General features: G+C 41.8%; 1 protein-coding gene across 1 annotated transcript in view; it reads right to left on the reverse strand.

Moving 5' to 3' along the window:
* Positions 1-25,209, reverse strand: part of LOC122809109 (zinc finger protein 260-like) — a 118,482-nt gene that overhangs the window by 21,932 nt on the left and 71,341 nt on the right. Inside the window, exon 3 of the mRNA XM_044080351.1 lies at positions 6,800-6,925. Coding sequence (XP_043936286.1) covers positions 6,800-6,925 — 126 coding nt within the window. The remainder of the gene's footprint in view (positions 1-6,799; positions 6,926-25,209) is intronic.

Consider the following 25,209-nt stretch of genomic DNA (forward strand, 5'->3'; position numbering starts at 1 on the left):
CAATGATTTAACATTGAGTAAAGCCACAGAGATTTGTCAAAGTATGCTTGCAAGTGACAAGAGCATGATTTTGGCAGGCTGCAGAGCAAATGTAGATAGCACGCAAAAAATGGCAAACAGAAGTAGGCTTAAGAACATGGCAGCCACAACCCCTGCTGGCTCACCAGGGAAACCATCCAGTTTTCCAGTAAGTTCTAAGAAAGGAGCATGCTTAGTGCAGTACAAACATGAATTAGAAAAACCCAAGTCCAGCTTTATTGTTAACTGTCGCAATTGTGGTGCCAATCATGAATCTAAAAGAGAAAGATGCTTAGTATTTGGTCCGCAATGTCACAAGTGTAAAAAATGGAATCATTTTCAAAAGTTTTGCAGATTACGTAAACCCCACACAGTTGTAAAGAATGGTCACTCAAAAAAGCAAACTGATCAAGCAGACTGTATTTCTTCTTTCTATGTAGATGGTGTATCAGTAACTGGAGCAAGAGTTGATGCAGTGAATTTGTTGGCAAAGAGCAAAGTGTTTTGTACTGTCCAGATCAATGGTAAATCCACAGAGCTTAAGGTAGACACTGGTTCAAAGTGTAATATCAGCAGACACATTTGCTAAAGTGAAAACTAATGAGCAACTCAATGTGGCCGGTAGAGTGAAACTTACTGCTTATGGAGGTGAAGAAATTCAAACTGAAGGCTCAGTGATGCTTTCATGTTATTTGGCTAAGAACTGTTACAGCTTGTTATTCTATGTAGTTCGAAGGCCTGCGCAGTCATTATTGGGCCTCAGAGACAGTTTGAGAATGAATCTGCTTTCTTTTACCAAAGAAGTTTGCCACATAAGTGCATATCCTAGTTCCAATTTTTCTGAAGCCATTTTTTCAGAGTATACTGATGCCTTTGATGACAAGTTGAGTAAACTTCCAGTTGTGTATTCCATGAAGTTAGACCCAGAGGTCACTCCCATAGTCAGACCAGCAAGAAATGTTCCGATAGCTATACAAGATAAAGTCAAAGCTCAGTTGGATAAAATGGTGCAGTAAGGTGTAATTTGTCCAGTTACAGAATCAAATGAATGGGTGTCGTCCATGGTAGCAGCTAGTAAAAAAGGCTCAGACAATATCATAATATGTATTGGCCTAAGAGAGTAGAACAAAGCATTGAAGAGACCGCATCATCCAATACGTACAGTCGAAGAGGTCGCAGCTCTGATACTGAATGCCACTGTTTTTTTCTGTCTTGGATGCAAAAAGTTAATTTTGCAAGTGATGCTTGATCGCAAATCCTCATTACTGACCACTTTTGTTACTGCATTTGGCAGCTATAGATCTTAAAGATGTCATTTGGAATAAATTCTGCAAGTAAAGTCTTCCAGCGTGCAGTGGAACAAATTTTTTCAGGCTACCCTTGTCTCATAATAGTAGATGATTTATTGGTTGGAGGCAATGGTGAAGCAGAGCATGACAGAAACCTAGAGAGAGTTCTAGACAGAGCACATGAAGTAAAGTTGAAGCTCAATCCTCTGAAGTGCAAATTCAGGCTACCAGAAGTTACATATGTAGGTCATTTATTTACCAGTACTGGCTTGAGACCAGACCCAACCAAGTAAGCAGCTATTCTTGAGAGGTTAGCACCAGACAATATTCAAGCTCTACAGTGTTTTCTAGGCATGGTCAACTATTTAGGTAAGTTTATACAAGACTTAGTGAGTTGACAGCACCTTTAAGAGAGCTAACGCACAAAAATATTGCATGGTCTTGGTTGGAACAGCACCAGAATGCATTTGAAGTCCTTAAGCAGAAAATTGCTGCCCCACCTACACTACAACACTATGATGTCAATAAACCAGTCACTCTTTCCTGTGATGCTTCAAAATTTGGTCTTGGCACAGTTATTCTTCAAGAGGGCAGACCAGTAGCCTATGCATTTAGAACACTTACCTAAACTGAAATGCAATATGCTCAAATTGTGAAAGAACTTTTGGCAATAGTATTTGCATGTTCAACGTTTCATGATTATATTTATGGTCGAGCTATTCAGATTGAAACCAGCCACCAACTCCTAGTTACTATTCTAAAGAAGCCTATGCATTCAGCTCCAGCAAGATTACAAAGAATGATGCTCAAATTGCAAAAGTACACCTTCAAAATGGTCTATACAAAAGGCAAACTACTTTATCTGGCTGATATCTTATCCAGATCACCCAGAAATACAACAGAACAGCTTGATGCAGAGAATTTTGACTTTGATGTAATGGCAGTGCATGATTTCTCTACCACTAGACTTGATGAGCTGAGACATCATACAAAGACTGATCCAATTCTGCAAAAGCTCAACAACTACATTAATGTTGGATGGTCATCAAAGCAATGTAGTGTACCACCTGAAGTGCAAACCTATTTTTCTTATAGAGATGTGATGTTGCTTGAAGATGACATTAATTTCAAAGGTCCTAAAATTGTTGTTCCTGCTTCCTTACAACATGAATAGATCCAGATATTGCATTGTGGTCACCTAGGTTCTGCATCTACTAAGAGAAGAGTGAAAGAACTAGTATTTTGGCCTCATTACTGAAAGACATTGATAAAGTACTTTCTTCTTGTTCAATATGCAATAGTACTAAATCGCATTTGCAAACAGAACCACTTCAGTTAAGTCAAGTTTCTGAACTACTTTGGTCAACAGTAGCCAATGATACCTTTGAGTGGGACAATCAACACTACTTAGTATTGGTAGACTTTTATTTGAACTGGTTTGAGATTGATCTGCTATCTAATCTAACATCCACTACTGTTATTACTAAGTTGAAACATCATTTCTCAGTCCATGGTAGTCCACACAAAAACTTATTTCTGACAATGGTACTCAATTTACTAGTCAGTTATTTCAGAAATTTGCAAGAGAATGGGACTTTGTACATGTTACTAGCAGGTCTGAATATCCACAGTCAAATGGACTAGCTGAACATGCAGTGCAGAGTGAAAAGCAATTACAGTACTTGAAAGGTCAAAGTGTGACAATACTGATGTCTTTTTGAATTTACTTAATCTCAGAAACATACCCTGTGATGACATACTTGACTCACCTGCTCAAAGACTTCTATCCAGTCAAACCAGAACAATGCTACCTATTAGTTCCAGTTTATTGAGGCCTAAAGCTAAGAACAGAACCATCAAAGCCCAATTATTCAAGAAGCATTCTATCCAGAAGTCCAGTTATGATAAATCGAGTGGATTTCTTCGTCCATTGAAAGAAGGAGAGACAGTGAGGATACAAACAGTGAAAGGTTTCGACCAGATTGGTCAAGTAACAGGTATATGTACTGAGCCGAGATCCTGCTTTGTAGAATCTGAGGGTGTGGAATACAGGAAAAATCACAGACATCATCTTCCTGTACCAGAATCATTACTGCAGCATTATTTCGGTGATACAGACTCTAGATCTTAGAGCAAGGCAGACATTGTTCCCATCCCAGAATGTGTCTTAACCTCTACTTATATTCCTGAGGATGTTCCAGATATTCCCAAGGTTTAACATTCAGTAGAGACAATTCCAGTTGCTAAATCTAATTCTCAGCTTTATGTCACATGATTTGGACGTATTTCCAGGCCCAGTGTGAAATACACAGCAACATGGACATAACCGTATGTACCTGGTTCTGTATAATTGCATGACAAAAAACTGTTTGTACTACCTGCATACCAAATGAGATTCATAGCATTACATGATCTATTTCTCAAAGAGGGAGGATGTAGATCAGAGTGTATGTGCTGTATCTTTAAGAAGCATATCAAGGACTGAACATGCACATTTAAATAGCGGGCATGTGCTATGCCCAGTGCCATTTTGACAGTGCAGCCAGAGAGTGAGCATGTATGATTGCAATAGCTAGTCTGTACATAAGTTAAAGTCAGTAAACTTCTATCGTGATGTGTTTGTATATAATAAAGCTGCTTGAACAGAACCCAAGAAGACTCTTCTATTGTATCCAGAGTAGGAAAGTGACAACTATTTTTATTAGAAACAGTTCAGAAGAAAATTTATTACATAAAAAAATTCAAAATTACAGCATCAGAAATTTACCAGTAAAGTACTGCTTCAAAAGTCAGTGGCTCAACAGGCAGCACACTTGCCTGTGATAAAGGAAGATCAGTAGACTATGAGTTCTATTCCCATACCAGGTAAGTGGATTCATTTTTCCAGTACTGACACTCCAGTGCAACATAACAGGAGTACTGCATTTCTGAATGTGCCACTCTTCAGATGAAGCATTAAACTGAAGTCCCATCTGCCTGAGCCTATAGTAGCTCAGGTGAAAGAAAATGAATTCAGGGCACTTATCCAAAAGAGCTGGGGAACTTCCATGGTGCCCTAGACAAATAGCACCTTGTCAGAATGAATACCACCTCAGTTGTGTCTTGAAGAGGCACAAATGAATATTTTTGGGAGGAGTGTGTCAGCTTATGTATTTCTAATAATTTCTCTGCATTCAGAATTACCAGTATTAGAAGTGTTTTGAAATTTTCACTTCATCTTGCATGTTACATTCATGCAGTAGAAACTGTAGGGTTTGTTACACTCTTTGTTTTAATGTAGAAAAATATGTGAAATTTGGAAACTGAAACAGCAGCTCCAGTTAAACTTGTAAAAATGTTGTGTGTGTGGGGGAGCACTCATAAAGGTACCGCGAAGTCTCCACCTTCACTTACATGTCATAATAAACTTTTTGTATTCAGCAACAGTCCTGACATGGTGTGTATACATACATACATATATATATATATATATATATATATATATATATATATATATATATATATATATGGTTTCACTTCATATACTCAAAATGTTGAATTTCGAATTTCAGCATTTCGAGTGCATGAAGCTGAAACTTTAGAATAGCGAAAGTAGATAAGCGCGAATGCGAATATGTTGAATCCGCACTTATGCAGTGATGCTACTTTACGAGAAGTGTTTGTTTGGGATATTTGTGTTCGGACTTTCAGGTGAGTGAGTGTCTGTGAACGTTTTTGTAACTGATGTGTGCGTGTGCGTGTGTGTGTGTGTGTGTGTGTGTGTGTGTGTGTGTGTGTGTGTCTGTGTGTGTGTGTGCGCATGAGGGACTGTAGAATGTGTGTGTTTGAGTTATTTTTTTTCTTTGTGCGATCTCGGAGTTAGTATATATAAGTGGGGGGGTGTGGGGGTGCACGTTTATGTTTGTATGTTTAGTGTAGGTAAGTGTATTTGTGGTGTTTTGTTGTGTTTATGATTTTTGTGGTGTAGATGTTGTGGTTTGTGTGTGGTGTAGTGTATGTATGATTGGGTTTGTGATTTAGGCTTTGTGGAGTTTCGGTGTTCTGATGGGTTCGGCTTCATGTACTCGAAATGCTGAAATTCGAGATTTCAGCATTCCGAGTATATGAAGTGAAACCATATATATGTGTGTGTGTGTGTGTGTGTGTGTGTATATATATATATATATATATATATATTTTTTTTTTAATTTTCCAGTTAGTTATAGCATACTGACATTGCTACGAAACAGTTTAGAAGAATAAAATCTGAACTGTAATGTCACAAATTTATCAGAACACCTTTGTTTTCTGGCTCAATAGGTAGGAAACGTGCAGCACATGGAAGAGCTGGCTCCAAAGCCATGCTGAATGCTAATGAGGTGGTCCAGGGGAGAAGTATATGCTAATTAGCCACTTCTCCCTCAGAACTGCTTCTAGGGAAGAATTTACACACCAAGCAGTTCAAGAAATCACTCAGTTGTGTACATCAGCATGGCAGCCTCCACCATGTCACAGTAGTAGCTGTGTTCAATTACCGAATACAAATATATTACAGGGATCAGGGGTGGGGGAGGGTTGAGATTAGACATCAGGGATTACTATACATATAGGTGCCATAATGGCACCAACTTTGGTATGGGGATCGGGGAGATACATTAGACACCGGGGATTATGCTTCATTTAGGTGCTGCAATGGCCCAGAGAGGAGTAAGGGTATCGAGGGCTAAGGGGAAAGACAAGACACCAGGGATTACTCTAAAGGTAAGTGCAGTATGGGGATCAGGGGTGGGGTGAAACACGAGACACCAGGGCAGCTACAGCTGTGCCTCAATGGCACTTCAACTATTATAGGGATGGAGGGGTAACCACAAGAGGACAGATTAGTCAACGACAGGTACCAGAACTGTGACGTGTGTGTGTTTGTGTATGTGTGTTCTTATGTGTTTGAGAGAGTGACTGTGGGGGAATGATAATGCCCACACGAGCAATAGTTTATTATCACAATGTGCAGACCAGCAAAGATCTGCATGTCGCAGTAGTTAATGCAATTCAGAACTATGTAAATTAGATGATAATGAGGTCCTTCTTTATCACAGCTAATGTGTATCTAAATTGTACTTTATGGGAGCAGAGCCTTTTCAGCATGACATGAGCAGGATATTATTTGTTGTGGTTAACTGTGCACAATTAACATACTGCGGAAAAATATATTAATGCAAGATGTCGATTATTGCTAGCATTTGTTTTAAAAAAATATGTCTTCTTGACATTTAAAAAAAAAATTTGAACAAATGATATATTCATAAATCATGAATAATATATGGAAAATAATTAAAGATTTTTTGGGGGAAATTATGTGTTTAATTCATTCTTTGGAATGACATGTTATACCATCAGCTGCTTTCACTGGAAGACAATTACCTATGACACTGATTAGTGCCTTTCATTATACAAACACAAATCACAGTTACCAAATGGTTCAGGTTTTCATGTAATTGATTTCAGGTCAGTACCAGTATTAACAGCAGGTCCCTGAAGCTCCTTCTGCTGAACTTCTTTACTACTATTTGAATCAGAGGCAGTAGTGGACTCGTCGTCAGTTTCAAATAGTGTTCGCAAGCGTTGTGGAATTTTCAATCCTGAACCAAACAGAGAAAGGAAAAAGAAGACGCTAGGTGAACAGACAGAACATAAACCCATCAGAAACAGGTTAAGCAATTTGTTTCTGAAATAATACTTTCTGTCACATGAGACAAAATATTAATTCTTCCAGTAGTACATCTCAGTATGTTAGTAGACCAGCATGAAACACAGGTCATAATTTATGACAGAAGGTCAAAATGTGGAACACCTTTTTTTATTCTGTGTAAGAAACATACCAATTTGTGGTTAATGAGTGAAATGGTCTTTCAACCAAATGCATTTTCCTTAGCTTTTAACTAAGAAACATATATCATTCTGTTGGGCATACTGTGTTTAGTTACAATATCATATTCATCAGGAAAAACATAACACCCTTCAAGTCAAGAATGAAAGTGTTTTATTTTACAAATCAGTAAAAAAAAAACATATCATGCACAATGCAATGATATATACTTCATTAAAAATAAAAGGAAAAAACATTCGGTTGACAGACCATTTCACCCATGGACCATGAAAACTCCATGATTTTGCATGTTGTTACTGTAAATGGACACTGAATATCCTTCTCTCTCGGTCCCAGCAGCATCACCTGACCTTGCCAAGGCAATCAAGACTCTTCTACAAAAATGAATGACACTGGAAGCATTAACTATCAATCCAGTAGTACATTGGGCAAAACACTGGTTAAACAATGGGATATGACAATGCAGGGTGTATTTGGGGGTTAAACTGTTTCTCCTGATACAGGTTACCACTGCTGTGTCACATGGCCTGGTGCCAGGGTAATTTCTTTCTGGACTATCCTTTTTATATACAAATCTTCACAGGTTCATAGGTAAGTATGAGGCAATCAGTCTGCAGACCATTAGAAGCCTAACCAATAACCCACATTCAAAAGTTCCTTCCAGTCTTAGGAAAGGCAACACAAAATAGACAAGAAGAGAATTTGAAGATGCCCATACAATTATCTAGGTTTACCTCGAAGGTGGCAAGAGTTGGGAAAAGGCTCTGGATAATCAAATATAGTGATGATTGTAAACTGGATAGCATAATTACTTTAGTAATAGATGAAGAAGTTCTTTTAAGATTCCAAAATGGACCACCCAAATGCACACCTGGTATAGGAGTATTGCCCTCAAATATAATATAGTTCTGCTGTAAGGGTGGGGCAAAGAGTGCAGCTGCCCTGGGCAACAGCCTTTATGGGGCTCAATCAGTACTGTAGTTAAGGTGTCGACTGGCCTCTTCAAGTAATATCACCAACCACTTAAACAGCTGTAATATGGACTTCCAGCTACTTAAATGACATTCAGTGTTTGTGTGTTAGGAAGTGTATCAAGGAGCAAGTATGGCTGCTTGGTGCAGTGTAGTAAAGGTGTTTGACAGAGATTAACAAAACGCTGCCTAGCCTGAAGATCATCAATTTTTTTACCAGAGGGTATGAATTACAGCTAGGAGTTATTATACATCATTACTATGGTTTAGCACCAGTACAGTAGAGCAACCACCCACTCTGTATAAAATAGATGTAAATAATGACCTTTGCTTAACTGAAGACTTTTTTTAAACATCAAACTTGGGATAATGCCAAATAGGAGGCCCTACCCAGGGCTCCAAAAAAAAAAAAAAAAACGGCACAGCTCTGACATTAAATGCCAGGAAAATATAGTACTGAAATAAAAGTGTATAGCACCCTTCCTTCTATATGTGTGATGTGTGTGCACCCTCCATACCCCTTGCAAATTAGTTATATCAACTCCAAGATTGCACAGCAGTAGGGAAAGGGCAAATTCCCACTCCTAACTGCAAAGAGATCTCACACACATGCCCATGTCAGCAAAGATAGCAGCACTAATGCACGCAACATTAAACATTCTGAATGTTTAACATCAGTGACTGCAAACACTGACACCCACACGCACATACGCACGTGTGTGTGTGTGTATGTAGGTATGTATGTATGTATGTGTATGTATGTGTGTGTATGTATGTGTGTGTGTGTGTGTGTGTGTGTGTGTGTGTGTGTGTGTGTGTGTGTGTGTGTATGTATGTATATATATATATATATATATATATATATATATATATATATGTATATATATGAATTTATACATATACACACAGACACATGAAAAACAGTACACAATTTTGCATGCTTGTGTCACATAATATAATAATTTACTTTTCTCCCTTCCCATCTTTAAAATGTATTCGTGATATATTATCAAAAAATATAAGCTAGTAAAGTTTGTCATTCACTCGTGTATTCATAATATTTATGAATGATGTTATTTAGTCTACCACTGTTCAGAAATTCCCATAGAATTATAGCAAAAAATATAGTATCTCACCATCCGTACAACCATTAAAATGTGTGCTTCATTCATAAAAAAATAGTAAAAAACTCCTAGTAAACTGTGCATCTTTTTCATTCAAGGAATGAAAGATTCTCTTTGAAAATGACAAATGTATGTAATACAGGACCTGTTTAGACTCCATGCAACATTTTAACTAATTTAGTTGTCAATCATCGCATGCTGTTATTACTAACACCTCTTTACCTATTACTTATTTATACCTGATGACCAGGAATGCCCAACTGTGTGCTGCCCAGTTTTAGCTGAGTCCTTGAAGAACAGTTCCAGGAGCAACTGTGAAACAAACTTAAATACAGTACACAGCAAGGCTTCCTAGTATTCATTTAATAAATGTATAATTTGATGAGCAACTGAAGCAATAAGAATATTAAAAATTATTATTAGTGTACACAGACAGGCATGCAGAGCATGAGTCAGACTGACAGGTGTATCACATGACATACAACTGAGAAGACAACCACAGAATTAAAAAGAAGTAGGTAATGCATACACTCAATATTAGAAAAAAAGGATGAATAAAACATTGAATAAATGAACTGTAGAAGTGGTTTCTACATTATCAGGTAAAAGATACAGGCAATGTAAGAAAAGTAAGCTTTAAAATTTTAATTAAAAATACATGTCTCAGTGGCATAGAAGCATAAACACCTGATCATTACTTAGATGACCATGGACTGACTAATGACCTGGGTACTGTACAAGTTAGCCTAAAATGGATGGCCTGTCCATCCTGGAAGAAAGGAGGTGGCTCAGACAGCTGTAATACTTAGAACTGGCAGAAGCCATACATAACAGCAAGTAGCATATGGACCAGGACATGTGCTCAGGTTTGCCAATCAGTATGAGGCACTATAGCTGGATTTGGCACATGTGCAGAAGCAAGCATGCACATATGGACCTACATTACAGTCACCACCTCCAAGGAATACAGGTTAAGTCTAATGGACCAAAAATCACCAAAACTGACGCAACCAAATGGTCATGGAGCCGGGGACTGAAATGGTTTAGCGGTTGGCAGAGGGAAAGAAAATGGTGTTGGGTGGTTAAAAAAAAAAAAAAAAAAAAAAAAAAAAGAGTAAAAAAGAATCTGCATCCGCATAAATGTTTATGCAGTTCTACAGTGTCATCTCCACTTACTGTTGAGGACAATCTTTCAATTATGTATGAAAGGCATGCTTGGAAGAAATTCGCTACAGCTGATATTTGTGTAAATAAAAGTCTGATCCTTAGTGTGACAACATGGGCAAAGAAGCATAAATGACCAAAACTATTCTTGGATGTAGATAGCATATGATAATCCCATGAAGTGACCTAATTTCATGATGTAGCTTGTGCCACTTCAGGATACAAGCTCACAAAAGGCACCTGAGGTAATAGCTTCTAAGTGTGCACTGGCAGTGATTAATGCGTTTTCATGGACTTTCCATTTCTTCATGCTGGTAGGCTGTATAACAAAAGGAAGAAAATCATGGCAAAAGTTAGGAGGTGCAGTACCCAGCAGGATAAAAGCACTTTCATCAAACTAAACAAACATTTCTGAGGACAAATAAAGTCTACCAAAGCCAAATTTGAGGTGAATTTGGCATCCCAGGCCAAGGACAGCCAAAAGGCATTCTTTAGCTATGTTAGCAACCTCAAAGGCAGCACACAATTGTGTGCAGAGCTCATTGTTAATGGAGCCACCTATACTGAGCCAGAAGAACTCTGTAGTCAGGCACACTGACGTCCTACTCACCAGGCTAAACAAGGAGAAGGTTACTGTCAGCTGCCTGTCGGGTGCCAGGATCCGCCATATAACACAAGCACTCAGGTCACTCCACAAGTACAAATATGACTCTGTCATTGTCAATGTTGGTGTGAACGACCTGAGATGTACATCCCTGGACTACATGAAAAGAGACATGGAAGAGCTCTCCGATCTTGTAGCCTAGGCAGGTATGACCCTAGCCCTGAGTAGCATCCTGCCATCACTCAGAATGATACCGCAGTACAAGGACAAAATGATTGACGTCAACAATTGGCTAAGCTTCTGGTGTCATTCTAAGGGGATCCAGTATTTGTCTACCTGGGATGACATGCTCAACAGACCACGATGTTTTGCCAGAGATGGCCTGCACCTGTCACCCCTGGGATTCTGGATACTGGCTAAGGGTCTTGCCACCCCTAGAGTGCCTTTTTTAGCAAGGTTCAAATGACAAATTCACCACCGTAACAGGAATAGGCAAGCAAAAACTGAGGGTAATGCTACTCAATGCTAGAAGTCAAAATCTCAAAATGCACTCACTCGAGGTACTCCTTAAAATGGAGAACATCGATATCTGTGCATGACTGAGACCTGGTTCAAGGCTCTAGAGAGCAACCCTGTATTACCAGGCTATAACTCATATCACACATTTCGGCCATCTAACCTGGACCAGAGCACCAAAGGTGGAGGTGTGTCCATATTCATTAAGGATATCCACACCTCCAGGCTAGTTGCGCAGCATAATGCATCCAAGGTTATCCAAGTGCAACTAACTCTGGGCAAAACTACAATCCAAATTGTAGCTTGCTACAGATCCCCCACCATGCCCCAGGATTCCCACTCCTCTTTTCTTGATATACTGGAAAATATTAGAGTTCAACCAAACACTCTAATAATGGGCGATTTCAAATACCCCACCATTAACTGGGAAAACTACTCATGTACCAATTCCTTCGCTCAACGCTTTCTGGAATTCATAAATTCCAATGTCCTGGATCAACTTATCCACACCCCAACCAGGGGCAACAATATCCTAGACCTAGTCATTACCAACATGAGTGACCAGTGCTCCACACCTGAAGTCTACTCCTCACTGGTCAGACCCGACCATATGCTAATCACCCTAGATATCTGCATCCTGCCCCCACCCACCATTAAGGAAACCACGGTAAAAAATTTCTCCAAAGCCAACTTCATGCTTCTTAAGACAGAAGTGGCGAACTTCATGACACCCATGCAGATGGACAATACTGTTACGACTGCTGAATCCTACACAAATGCACTCTATAAGCACTTACACCAGTGCATGGATCGTGCTATTCTAAACAGAACCAAGATGCTATCCTCCAAAAAAAGGAAGCCAATCTGGTGGTCCCCTGCCATAAACAAACTCTACAACAGAAGGAAGAAACTATTGCAAAAGAGAGTAAAATCCCATTAGTGGAGGAGCTCCATGGTCAGCCTCAGTAAGAAGCTGAGATCCCCTATAAGATCCCCCAAAGTTAACTACAAAAACTAAATTACCACCGACTCTTAAGTGCAACCCCAAAGCATTCTATAGCTAAGTCAAGAATCTCAATGGCAACACCAAGATCTGCTCTGAGTTACAGCACAACGGCACGAAAATTAAAAAAAACAACTGATATTGCCAAGATCCTGGCAGATAGGTTCAGTGCTAACTTTACCCCGCTCTCACCTCCTAAAGGGCCCATATCTATACAGGAAGAATGCAGAGTCTCTGTAATCACATCTATGCAGGTAAAAGCTGCACTTTCTAAAACCAAAAACACAGCATCCATGGGACTGGACAGCATCCCAGGCTGCATTTTACATGAACTTCAGAACGAACTGGCTCCCCACCTAAGCACCACATTCAATCATAGTCTCACGTCAGGCTTTGTGCCCACTGAGTGGCGCACAGCAACAGTTATTCCACTCCACAAAGGGGGAGCCACCAGTGATCCTGGGAACTATCGCCCTATTAGCCTAATGAGCCTGGTCTGCACGGCCGTGGAAGGTATCATCATGGAACTCATAAACAAGGTCATTGGTAACCTCCAAACTCTGGAGCCCACCCAGTTCGGGTTTGTGAAAGACAGATCATGCATTCTGAATCTGATCGACTTCTTTGAGGCAGTCACCAAAGCCACAGACGAGGGTAAGGTGGTTCACAAAGCCTATCTTGACCTCGCCGAGGCTTTCGACACCATCCCCCATTCTGGAATTATAGCAAAACTCACTAAACTAGGTATAAATCCCTACCGTCACAAGATGGGTTGTCAACTGGCTCACTGACAGAACCCACACTGTAAAAGTTGCAGACTCCAAATCTGACATCAAACCAATGACAAGTGCAGTATCACAGGGTTCAGTCCTGGGACCTCTCCTGTTTGGTATCTACTTCTCTGAAGTACAGACTATCATAGAAGGCCTCTGGCTAATGAAGTTCACAGATGACTGAAAACTAAGAGCCATAGTCGAGTCCCCAAATGATGTGGACATCCTACAGAAGTGCCTCACTGTGACAGATGCCTGGTGTCAGAGGCATGGCCTCAAGCTCAATGCCAAAAGGTGCATTGTCATCCCCTATGGTAAAAACTCTGTACCCATGAACTACCACATAAACGGCAGTCTACTTAATGCCAAATGTGTGATAAGAGACCTTGGGACCCAGGTGGACAGTAGTCTCTCCTTTGATAATCACATCTCCACAGTATTCAGGAAATCCTTCTATGTGGCACACCTCATCACAAAAGGGTTTTCATCCAGGAAAAAAAGAGGTCATTGTTCCCTTCTACTCAACACTCATTAGACCCATTATAGAGTACAACGCCCCTTTTGGAATGTACCTCACAAGACATCTGCAGCAGCTGGAAAGGCCACAGAAGTACCTCACAAAGAGGATTACTGTCCTCAAACAGATGCCCTACACTGACCGTCTCAAAAAACTCCAGCTTTATTCTGTAGCATATCATCTACTCCAAGAAGATCTCTGCCAAACATATAAAGCTATGTTAAACCCAGAGCTGTTGGACATGCTACACCTAAAGAAATCCCAATCCCTCCGAGCTACATGCTCTAGGGACCTAAACCTTGTCACCAAAATAAACAGGACATGCTAGAGGGATAGATTCCTGTCCCAGAGACTTCCTATACTATGGAACAAGCTACGCATCTATGTCAAGCAAAGTTCCTCATTAGCACTCTTCAAGAAAAATCTTGATGAGTGGATGGGAAATAGGAAGTACACCCCAGGGATCACTTCTGTGGCTCTACTCGATACTGGTACAGGAAATTAACTTTCTTGGGTGGCGTAAGCCAGGGAACCTTGTTGGCTAGGCTTACTTAGGCCCTTGGGCCGATAGCCTAGTACCTACCTAGGAACCTAAGATATAGCAAACCTTCTGGCCAATAAATTCAGCTCCAACTTTACCCCTCTCTCCCACTCAACCTTCCCTCAAGAAATACCATAAAATATAACTCCCCCTGCTATCACTAGAGGACAGGTCCTTAATACACTCTCAAAGACCAAGAACACTGCATCAATGGGTCCAGACAATATCCCAGGATGCCTTCTAAATAGCATGAAACATAGGTTCATGGGTAGGTACTAGGCTATCTGCCCAAAGGCATTTATAAGCCTAGCCAGAATGTGTTGGCTTTCGCCGCCCCCTTAGATTAATTCCCTGTGACTCAGTCCAGCAGAGGCACTGAAGTGATCCCTGGGGTAAACTTTTTGTTTGTCATCCACTCATCAAGGTTTGTCTTGAAGAGTGTTAGCAAGGAGTTCTGCCTAATGGAGATTGGAATCTTGTTCCAAAGCATGGGAAGTCTCTGGGACAGGAGTCTATCCCTCCAGCAAGTCCTATTTATTGTTGTGGTGAGGTTTAGATCCCTAGAGCATGTGGCTTGAGCGAATAAGGTTTTCTTTAGGTGGAGCATGTCCATCAATTCTGGGTTGGACATGGCCTTGTATGTCAGGCAGAGATCACCTCTGAGTAGGCGGTATGCAACCAAGTACAGCTGGAGTTTCTTCAGTCGAGCTGCATAGGGCATCTGTTTGAGGTCAGTGATCCTTCTGGTGAGGTACTTCTGTGGTCTTTCCAGCTGTTGCAGGTGTCTTGTAAGGTACATCCCAAATGGGGCATTGTACTCTATGATGGGTCTGATGAGTGATGAGTAGAAGGGCACAATGACCTCTTCTTTTCTGGATGCGAACCCTTTTGTGATTAGGTGGGCCACACAGAAGGATTTTCTAACCACTTTGGCAATGTGATTATCAAAGGAGAAATTACTATCTACTTGGGTCCCCAGATCCCTTATTACATTTTCCGTATTTAGGGGACTACCCCCTATGTGGTAGTTTGTGGGCACTTTGTTTTTTCCATAGGGGATGACTATGCACTCTTTGGCATTTAGTTTGAGGCCATGATTTTGACGCCAGGGATCCGTCTGAGTGAGACCCTTTAGAAGGATGTCTGTGTCAGCCGGAGAGTCAATTATAGCCCCTAGTTTGCAGTCGTCTGCGAACTTGTTCAGCCATAGTCTTCCTGTACTTGCCTGTACCTCTGAGAAGTATATGCCGAACAGGAGGGATGCTAGGACTGAGCCCTGAGGAACGCCACTTGTAACTGGTTTAGAGTCGGACCTAGCTCCTGCAACTCTCACCATGTGGGCTCTGTCCGTGAGCCAGCTCGCAACCCATCTTGTGACATAAGGGTTTATGTTCAGGCTGGTGAGCTTGTCTATAATACCAGAATGGGGAATGGTGTCGAAGGCCTACGCGAGGTCTAGGTAGGCTGTGCTTACCACCTTCCTGTCATCTATAGCCTTGGTAACTGTCTCAAAGAAGTCCACCAGGTTTAGGAGGCATGATCTGCCCTTAACAATGCTGAACTGGGTAGGGTCCAGTGTTTGGAGGTTCCCAATGTCTCTGTTAATGAGTTCCATGATGATGCGCGCCATAGCCTTGCAGACCAAGCAAGTCAGGCTTATAGGATGATAGTTCCCAGGGTCTGTTATGGCTCCACCTCTGTGGAGCGGAATAACCGTTGCTGTACGCCACTCTGTGGGTAAGTAGCCTGTGGAGAGGCTGTGTTTGAACAGTGTGTTTAGGTGAGGGGTTAGTCTGTCTTTGAGCTTGTGTAGGACTCAGCCTGGGACACGGTCCGGTCCCATTGATGCCATGTTTTTGACTTTGGAGAGGGCTGTTTTAATCGGAGTGTCTGTGATTTTAGGGCTCTACATTCTTCTGGTATGGTTATGGACCCTTTTTGGGGGTGAGAGGCGGGTGAAATTTGCACTGAACCTGTCTGCCATGAAGTTAGCGATATCAGTCGGTTCAGTGTATTTTGTGCCATTCTGCACTAACTCCGAGCAGATCTGAGCATTACCACTTAGATTCTTGACATAGCTAAAGAATGCCTTGTGGTTATCTTTGGAGTCCTTGGAAATTTTTCTTTCGAAGCTCGCCTTGGATAATTTTATGAGGGATCGTAGTTTCTTGCTGATACTGATCAGGGATGTCTTCCCTTCTTGGGATTTTACTATTTTCTGTACTAGTTTCCTCCTTCTATTATATAGCTTGTTGATGACAAGGGTTCACCAAACTGGTTTCCTTTTCTTGGAGGAGTGAGTCTTGGTTTTGCTTGGGATAGCACGATCCATGCATTCTTGTAGGTGCCCGCAGAATGCAATAGTAAAGGATTTTGCAGCTTGGACAGCGTTATCCTTTAGCATGGGGGCTTTGAAATTTCCACCTCGGTCTTAAGTAATGTGAAGTTTGCTTTTGAATAGTTTTTCATGGTGGTTTCCTTGTCCGGGGCGGTGGGGGCAGAATGTGTATATCCAAACTGATTTGTTTATGGTCAGATCTAACCAGCGAGGGGTTGACCTCCGATGTGGAACACCGGTCGCCCATGTTGTTGATGACCAGTTCCAATATGTTGTCACCTCTGGTGGAAGTGTTGACCAGTTGATCAAGGGCATTTGAGTTTATAAATTCTAGGAAATGTTGGGCACGGGAGTTAGTACATGAGTAGTTCTCCCAGTTAATGTTTGGGTAATTGAAATCACCCAATATTAGGGTGTTTGGTAGGACATTTATGTTTCCCAGTGTTTCCAGAAATGCAGAATGGGGGTCTTGGGACACTGTGGGTGATCTGTAGCAAGCTACAATTTGAACAGCAGTTTTGCCCATTGTTAGTTGCATGTGGATGATCTCTAAAGCATTGTGCTGTGCCACTAACCTGGAGGTGTGGGTATCCTTGATGAATAGGGATATGCCCCTGCCTTTTGTATTTCAATACGGGTTCTGTGGCCGAAATGTATCATATGAGTTGTAGCCTGGTAGTGCTGGGGTGCTCTCTGTACCCTTAAACCAGGTTTCTGTTACTGCAGCTATATTGATTTTCTCCATACTGTGGAGTGCCTCGAATGCGTGCATTTTGAGGTTTAGACTTCTGGCATTGAGTACCATTACCCTCAGTTTTTTGTTATTTGTGCTATTTATGGCGGTGGGTTTGTCTTTTAAGCCTTGCCTAAGAAAGGCACTTTGGGGGTGGCAAGAGCCTTGGCCAGTTTTGAAAGCCTAAGGGTGACAAGTGCAAGCCGTCTCTAGCAAAGCAGCGTGGCTTGTCGAGCATGTAATCCCAGGTGGACAGACAATGGATCCCCTTTGAATGACACCAGAAATTTAGCCAATTGCTGAAATTGATAATTTTTTCTTTATACCGTGGTATCATTGTTGGTGACAGCAGAATGCTACTCAGGGCCAGGGTCACAACAGCCTTGGGTTATGTGATCAGAGAGCTCTTCCATGTCTCTTTTCATGTAGTCCAGGGAGGTACGGCTCAGGTCATTCACACCAACATGGACAATGACAGAGTCGTATTTGTACTTGTTCTCGAGTTACCTGAGTGCTTGTCTTATGTGGTGGATCCTGGCACCCGACAGGCAGCTAACAGTAACCTTCTCCTTATTCAACCTAGTGAGTGGGACATCAGTGTGCTTGACTACAGAGTCACCTATTATTACTAGCATGTTGGGTATGTTATTTTGCCTTAAGGGCTGTGATTGCGTGGCACACTGGTTTTGTGAAGTATGTGTTTCATGGTTTGTGTTGGGGGGTGGAGGTTGCTTGGATGTCTGCTTTGGAGGCTTCTGTTGCTTTTGCAGATTTTTATTTAGAGCCTCCGAGTATGTTTTCGTGTATTTATGTGTGTTTTGTGCTGGTGCTGGTTTAATGGGTCTATGTGAGACTGGTGGTATGATGCAAGTATTTCCCTTCTCCTCTTGACTGTCTGATCCAGTCTTGGGTTGAGAGAGCTTAGCCTCCAGTTTGGCTGTATAATTGCATCTCTCGCATGTATTAGTGTTTGGTGGTAGGAGGAGAGAGTTGTCTGTGTACATGAGGCAGTTGTAACATTGCCTCAAAATGCCCAGATTCACCAGTTGGATTGGAGAGTACAGTTAAAACTGCCCTTTGGACATGCATGGATAGGTACAGTGAACTGTTTTACTGAATGGAGGGTAAGGTCGAACAGAGAGCTTTGTCATTCTGTACAGTATAGGGGGGGTCTAGTGCTAGGGTTTATAAGTGCTTGCTATGAGTTTTGAGCAAGTGCCAGGCTGAGAAATGAATGGCTTGAGTGCTTAAGTTGAAAGTTGTCTAGTTCCAAGTGAAAAATTGAAGAGGAGACTTTGTGGAGCCGGGAACAGTTATACACTAGCTAACTGGCGCTACCCGGCGCACAAAACTGGGCAAATGCGTTTTTTATAGCAGGGAAATGAAAGAGATAGAAATTAGCCCAAAATGGCCAATAAGCTACTAATTTCTGGGCTGAAACCACTCCTCCAGGGACAGATAGGCTGCTCAAAGCTCTCCTCTCTCACAGGTGAACAGAGAAAAAGTACAGTTGTGTACCTACCATAAATGTAGATGTTCGAGTGTATTCACTGTTGCAGTCATTACAATTGGGTTATCCTGCTGACAGGCTACCCGCAGTCGGCTTGAGTTCCAAAGTCTAGGTCTGGCGTCAGTTGCTGTTGCCTCTTCCCTGACGTCAGTACGCCAGGGGTATAAAAGATGCAGCCAACACCATTTTCTTCAGTTTTTCTTGCCCTAGATGTCAGGTGCCCCAAAATGGGTAGGCTAAATTATGCCAAAAACATGCATGCACATAACACAACTTTTCCTTCATATACAAGCAAATACACCACATAGGTTGTATAGGATAGCGAAGTACAGATAAATCCCAGCAAAGAAAAGGTTGCATGGAGGGAGGGTAACCTGGACTGCAACAGTGAATACACTTGAACATCTACATTTATGGTAGGTACACAATTGCACTATGTTCATCCTGTTTCACTGTCGCAGTCATTACAATTGGGTTGAATCCCAAAGGTTGGGAGACTGGAGCTAAATAGGATTAGGAGAGGCTATAAGGCCCTGCAGGACTGCAGTGGCAAAGCCTTCCCTGGATTTAGAGTAGAGAGGTAAGTGATAGTGCTTTGTAAAGGTATGCACTGAACTCCAAGTTGCAGCCTCTAAAATGTCTTTGGTTGGTACTCCTCTGAGAAAGGCTGCTGAAGTGGCTGCTGCTCTGGTTGAGTGTGGCCTAATGTCCTTAGGCACTGATTTGCCATGCTGGGAATAGCAGAAACGAATGCAATGGCATATCCACTTTGAAATAGTCTGTTTAGAGATAGGCTTTCCTTGTGATACTGCAGCATATGCCACTAGAAGTTGATCAGTCTTTCTGAAAGCTTTAGTTCTGTCCAAGTAGAAGCATAGCTGAATGTGAATGTCCAACGAATGCAGAATTCTCTCGCCCTTATTTTGTGGGTTTGGATAAAAGGTAGGCAAATGAATTGTCTGGTTAAGGGCCACACTGGACACTACCTTAGGCATAAATGTAGGGTATGTCCTCAGCGAAACCCTGTCTGGATGGAAAATTATAAAAGGTTCCACAGCCATGAGTGCCTGTAACTCTGAGACTCTTCTAGCAGAGGTTATTGCTAGGAGCAGAGCTGTTTTCCAGGATAAGAATTTTATGTCAGCTGCAGAGGCTGGCTCAAATGGAGGTAGTGTGAGTTTTTCCAAGACATAGTTGAGGTCCCATGCAGGTATTGGTGTTCTCCTTGGAGGTCTTATGTTTTTGGCCCCTCTGAGATACTGCCTTAGTAAGGGGTGTGAAAAAATAGGTGGATCTGTATTGTAATGAGCTGAAATGGCAGAAACATGAATTTTAATTGATGAAAAAGAAAGGCCTTCATCCAGCATCTCAGTTAAGTATTGTAAAATCTGAGGGATATTTGGAACAATCGTGTCAGTACCTTGTGCTTGGTTCCAAGCACAGAATGTCTTCCATTTGTCTGCCTAAAATTTTCTGGTGCTAGGCCTCCTGGCCTCCAAAATAACATCCATCACTGCTTTAGAGAGAGTTGTGTCTTGAGAGGCTGTATTATCTGCCATGCTGCCAGGTTTAAGGTTTTGAGTTGGCTGTGCAGTATCTGACTGTCTTGTTGGGTCAATAAGTGAGGCATTTGAGGTAATGTCCAGGCTGGGCAGTGAGACAAGCTCTTTAGGATTGGGTACCAGTGCTGGCGGGGCCAGTCTGGGGCAATCAGTATCATTTTTGGTTTCTCTTGTCTGACCTTGAGGAGTACTTTGGGGAGGAGAGGCAGAGGAGGAAAAGCATATACTGTTAGGTCTTTCCAGCTGAAAGATAGAGCATCTACTTTCCATGCTTGCTTGTGATACGTCCTTATGCAGAATTTCTGTAGTTGGTAGTTGTGAGGAGAGGCAAATAGATCTATGTCTGGACATCCCCAGGTCGTTGTTATCATGCTGAAGACTAGTGGATCCAATTTCCACTTGTGGGGATCCATGAGGTTTCTGCTTAGTTCATCTGCCAGAGTATTTTTCCTTCCTGGCAGGAATTGTGCTTGTAGATGTACTTGGTAAGTCAATACTGTGTGCCACAAGTTCATGGCTAGCCTGCAGAGGGGGTAGGAATGTGTGCCTCCCTGCTTGTTTATATACCACATGACTGTAGTATTGTCCGTCCTTATTAGTAGTTGTCCTGGGTGAAGTTGATCCTTGAAGGCTGTTGGGGCATTCTGAACAGCTAGCATCTCTTTTTGATTGATATGTAGATGCATTTGACTTGCGGACCATGTGCCCTGAATACATTTTCCTGCCATATGGGCCCCCCCAGGCGTAATCTGATGCATCTGTTGTCAAAGTCTGCCTGGCTGTGGGTAAGGTGAATAGCTGTCCCGTGTTGCGGTGACAGGCTTTTGCCCACCATCGAAACTCCTGTTGCAGGCAGGGAAGGAGGGTAATTATTGTCCCCAGGCTGTTGGGAATGTTGAGTCCAAACACTTTTTAGATACCATTGAAGTTTCCTCATATGCAGTCTTGCATATGGAATTAGCAGAATGCAGGATGCCATGAAACCCAAGGCCTGCAGAATTTTTCTTGCAGATAACTGGGTCTTTGTTGCCAACATTTTGAAATAAGTAGTCAGTTGTCTGTGTTTGTCTGGCGTGAGATAAGCCATCTGGGCAGTTGTATTTAAGCTTGCACCCAGGAATATTATCTCTTGAGAGGGTACGAGTTTTGATATCTTTTCGTTTACTGTGTACCCTAGACTTGTCAGTAATCTTTTTACAAATGCCAGATGCTGTAGTAGAATGTCCTTGTTCTCCGCTTGAATAAGGCAGTCATCCAAGTAAGGATATATTTGTATTCCTCTTTGTCTGCAAAATGCAATTACTGGTGCCAGGCACTTTGTGAAGACCCTGGGTGCAGTAGATAAGCCAAAGGGCAGTGCAGAGAATTGGTAGTGCATTGAGCCAGCTTTGAATGTGAGGTATCTTCTGTATGTTTGTCTGATTGGGACATGCAGGTATGCCTCTTTTAGATCTAAAGTCACAAGCCAAGCCTTCTTGCCCAACATGGGCAGAAGCTGCTGTAGAGTCAACATCTTGAATTTTGGAATATCCAGATATGTGTTTAGAATTAGGTCTCCAGGCTTTGTCTTTTCTGGGTACCAGGAACAGTCTTGAATAGAATCCTTGACCCTACTCTTGTAGTGGTACTTGTTGAATGGCCCTCATGTCCGTGACGGATGAAACTTGTTTTTGTGCCTCTGCCCATTGATTGTGTGGCAGATCTGGCATACCGTTTTGCCTTGGCAGGGTGTGAAAATGGAACCTGTAGCCTTGTGCAACTATATTTAGAACCCATTTGTCCTGGGTGATCATGTGCCAATTTTGTGAAAAAAGTGCTAGTTTTCCTCCCAAAGGGGCTGCCAAAAGATAAGTGCTTGGTGCTGGAAATGGGAAGTCATTGAGACTGTTTTCTGTATGCCTGTGATTTTTCCTCTTCGCTTTTGGAAGTAGAAGCACCCCATTGTTTAGGCCTGTATGAGCCTTGGGGCTGTGATCTGCCTCTGGGGCATCTGTATCTGCCCCTTTGTGGTCTATCTGACACTGGAAAGGACCATTTTTTTGTAGGCCAGTTCCTGCTAAATCTGGGAAGCTGTACCTGCAAGAAATCCTTGATTGTTTGCATAGATTTAGCTTTGTCCTCCATTTTCTTCAACACCTCTTCAGCTTATCACCAAACAAAGTATCATGCTGTAAAGGAGCATCTAATAGTTTTGCTTTAACATGATCCGGCAAATTCTGTTCTTTTAACCAAGCATGCCTCCTAATGACAGACCCTGTAACAGCGGCCCTGCAGGAGGCCTCTAGAGAATCAAAACCACATTGCAAAGTATGCTTTCTAACTTGTTCAGCTGCATGCAATAAATCTGCATTTCTTTATTGTCTGCACATTCTGTACTTGCTGGCATTTTCTGTTTAAGCAAAGACATAAGATATTGCTAATACTTAAGCATATGAAATTGGCAATTTAAGGCTCTTACAGCCAAGGTAGCAGAGGTATAAATCTTTTTACCCCATCTGTCTAGGGCTCCAGAATCCCTATCAGAGGGGTTCGGGTTCTTTGCAGTAGAAGCCTTGACCCCTTTGGGACTCTGAGAGATGGTTTCAGGGTCTGCTGCAGGGTTCTTATAGAGAAATTTTATGTGAATCAGGAACCCTGTAGTATCTGTCTGGCTTAACCCGGAGCTAGTGGTAAAGAGTCTGGAGAAAAACTGGACTCTGAAAATACATCATCTACAATGTCTAAAACAGGCGGAATAGCCAGGGGCCTGTGCTGGGGCAATAAAAAGAAATCTCTGAGCCTTTTCTTGGATTCTGAGTAGTCTTGGCTCTCCCAGTGGAAATGCTCCCTCATAGTGTGCAGTGTTTCCACAAAAGAATAATCTTCAGGAGGACAGGCTGAAGGAATAGATTCTTCAGCATCAGAATCCTCATAAGGAGGAACAGAGTAATCTTGTTCAGAGGAGGAATCAGAGGAAATGGAAGCCTTGTCTGAAGATTCATATTCTAACTCTTGCCTAGGCCTCTTATTAGGAGGGGGATGGGAACCCCTGATCAAAGTAATAAGGTCTTCAGCCATTTTAAGCATCTGCTTTTTAGGCATGGAGGCCTGTCCAGGTGAATGCTGCACTTGTTTCTTTGTCTTTAGAGCTGCTTTAGTCTTTGCCTTTATAGCTGAAGTAGGTTTTACATATAACTGTGTAGGCCTGAAAACACCCTCAGAAGCCGATGCCTACTCAGCGGCTCCGGACCCATCTGTGGGAATGATTTCCGAGTGTCCAATACCTTGAGTTTCCAGAAGCCCAGTCAGCTCCACGTGGGAGTTGGAAGCGGCCTGTGGCTCTGAGTTAGCGGGCGTCAGGGGCTGCGAAAGCACCTCACTGAGAACCGGCAACAGGCCTAGAAGAAGCCTCATCGTCAGTTTTGGATCTCGGATGCCTGTCCTTTTCTTTTTCTTTTCGTTTTTTGTAAACTCCAGTAGTCGGCTGATCCGACAGCATTATATAATTAAATCTTCTGCCAAAGTAATGAAATGCAAAATCGTACCGACGCTTAACAGTGAGTTGGTTAAATCTGGCACAAAACCGACAACTAGCAACATTATGGTCAGGGCCTAGGCAAGGAATACAGTAAGAATGAAAATCCTTATGAGGTATTTGCTTCCCACAAGGAATACAGTTATTAACTTTTTCTGACATCGGTCTGGAGCAAGAAAAAAGTTTCCCCAATGGGGTACTTACCTTTAATGAAGACTTCGGATCTGAAATTCGAATTTGAAAACTTCAGGAGTCGGCCGACCGGCACTTGTGAACTGCTTTTGCTTCGGGCACCGCGCGGCAAGAAAGACTGAAGAAAATGGCATCGCCTGCATCTTTTATATCCCTGGCGCACTGACATCAGGGAAGAGGTGACAGTAACCGATGCCGGACCTAGACTTTGGAACTCAGGCCGACTGTGGGTAGCCTGCCAGCAGGATAACCCAATTGTAATGACTGCAACAGTGAAACACGATGAACATTTTCCTTCTATCCAAGTAAGGTATGGGCAAACACAGAGATTTGTAACACAGCCCTGAATTCAGCACTAACCTGAAAACTGGACTATACTAGCTTAGAAAGGTGGGAAGCAAGTATATATATATATATATATATATATATTTTTCAGAAAATAAAGCAGATACAATTAAAAAAACACATTAAATGCACAGAAAAGGATACTTATTGTTATATACCTCTGATCAGAGTTGTAGTCAATGCCCCTAGTAATAAAGTAGGAAGAAACACAAATACAGTAAAAGCAGATGAATAAAGTGCAATATATATATATATATATATATATATATATATATATATATATATATATATATATATATATATATAACACAATAGAAAATGAACAAACTTATTTAAACAAGTTACCCAATTAACCGGAAAAAAGCTCAAAACTGAGCCCTGTTCCAGCAGTCTTCAATCAGACAAGTTCTAACTGCACACTCCTATCAGGGCCACTAGAATTGCTATTTAACTATAGCTTCCAAACAGGCTTTGTGCCAAATGAATGGAAAACAGCAGAATTCATCACTCTGCACAAAGTTCGGCGATTTACAGACCCTGGAAACTACAGACCCATAAGTCTCACTAGTCTGGTATGCAAAACCATGCATAGAATTATCATGGAAATGATCAAAAGTGATATAGTGAAC

This window comes from Protopterus annectens, chromosome 8.part0 (assembly GCF_019279795.1).
Source record: "Protopterus annectens isolate FY-2018-M chromosome 8.part0, PAN1.0, whole genome shotgun sequence".
Classification (NCBI taxonomy): domain Eukaryota; kingdom Metazoa; phylum Chordata; order Ceratodontiformes; family Protopteridae; genus Protopterus; species Protopterus annectens.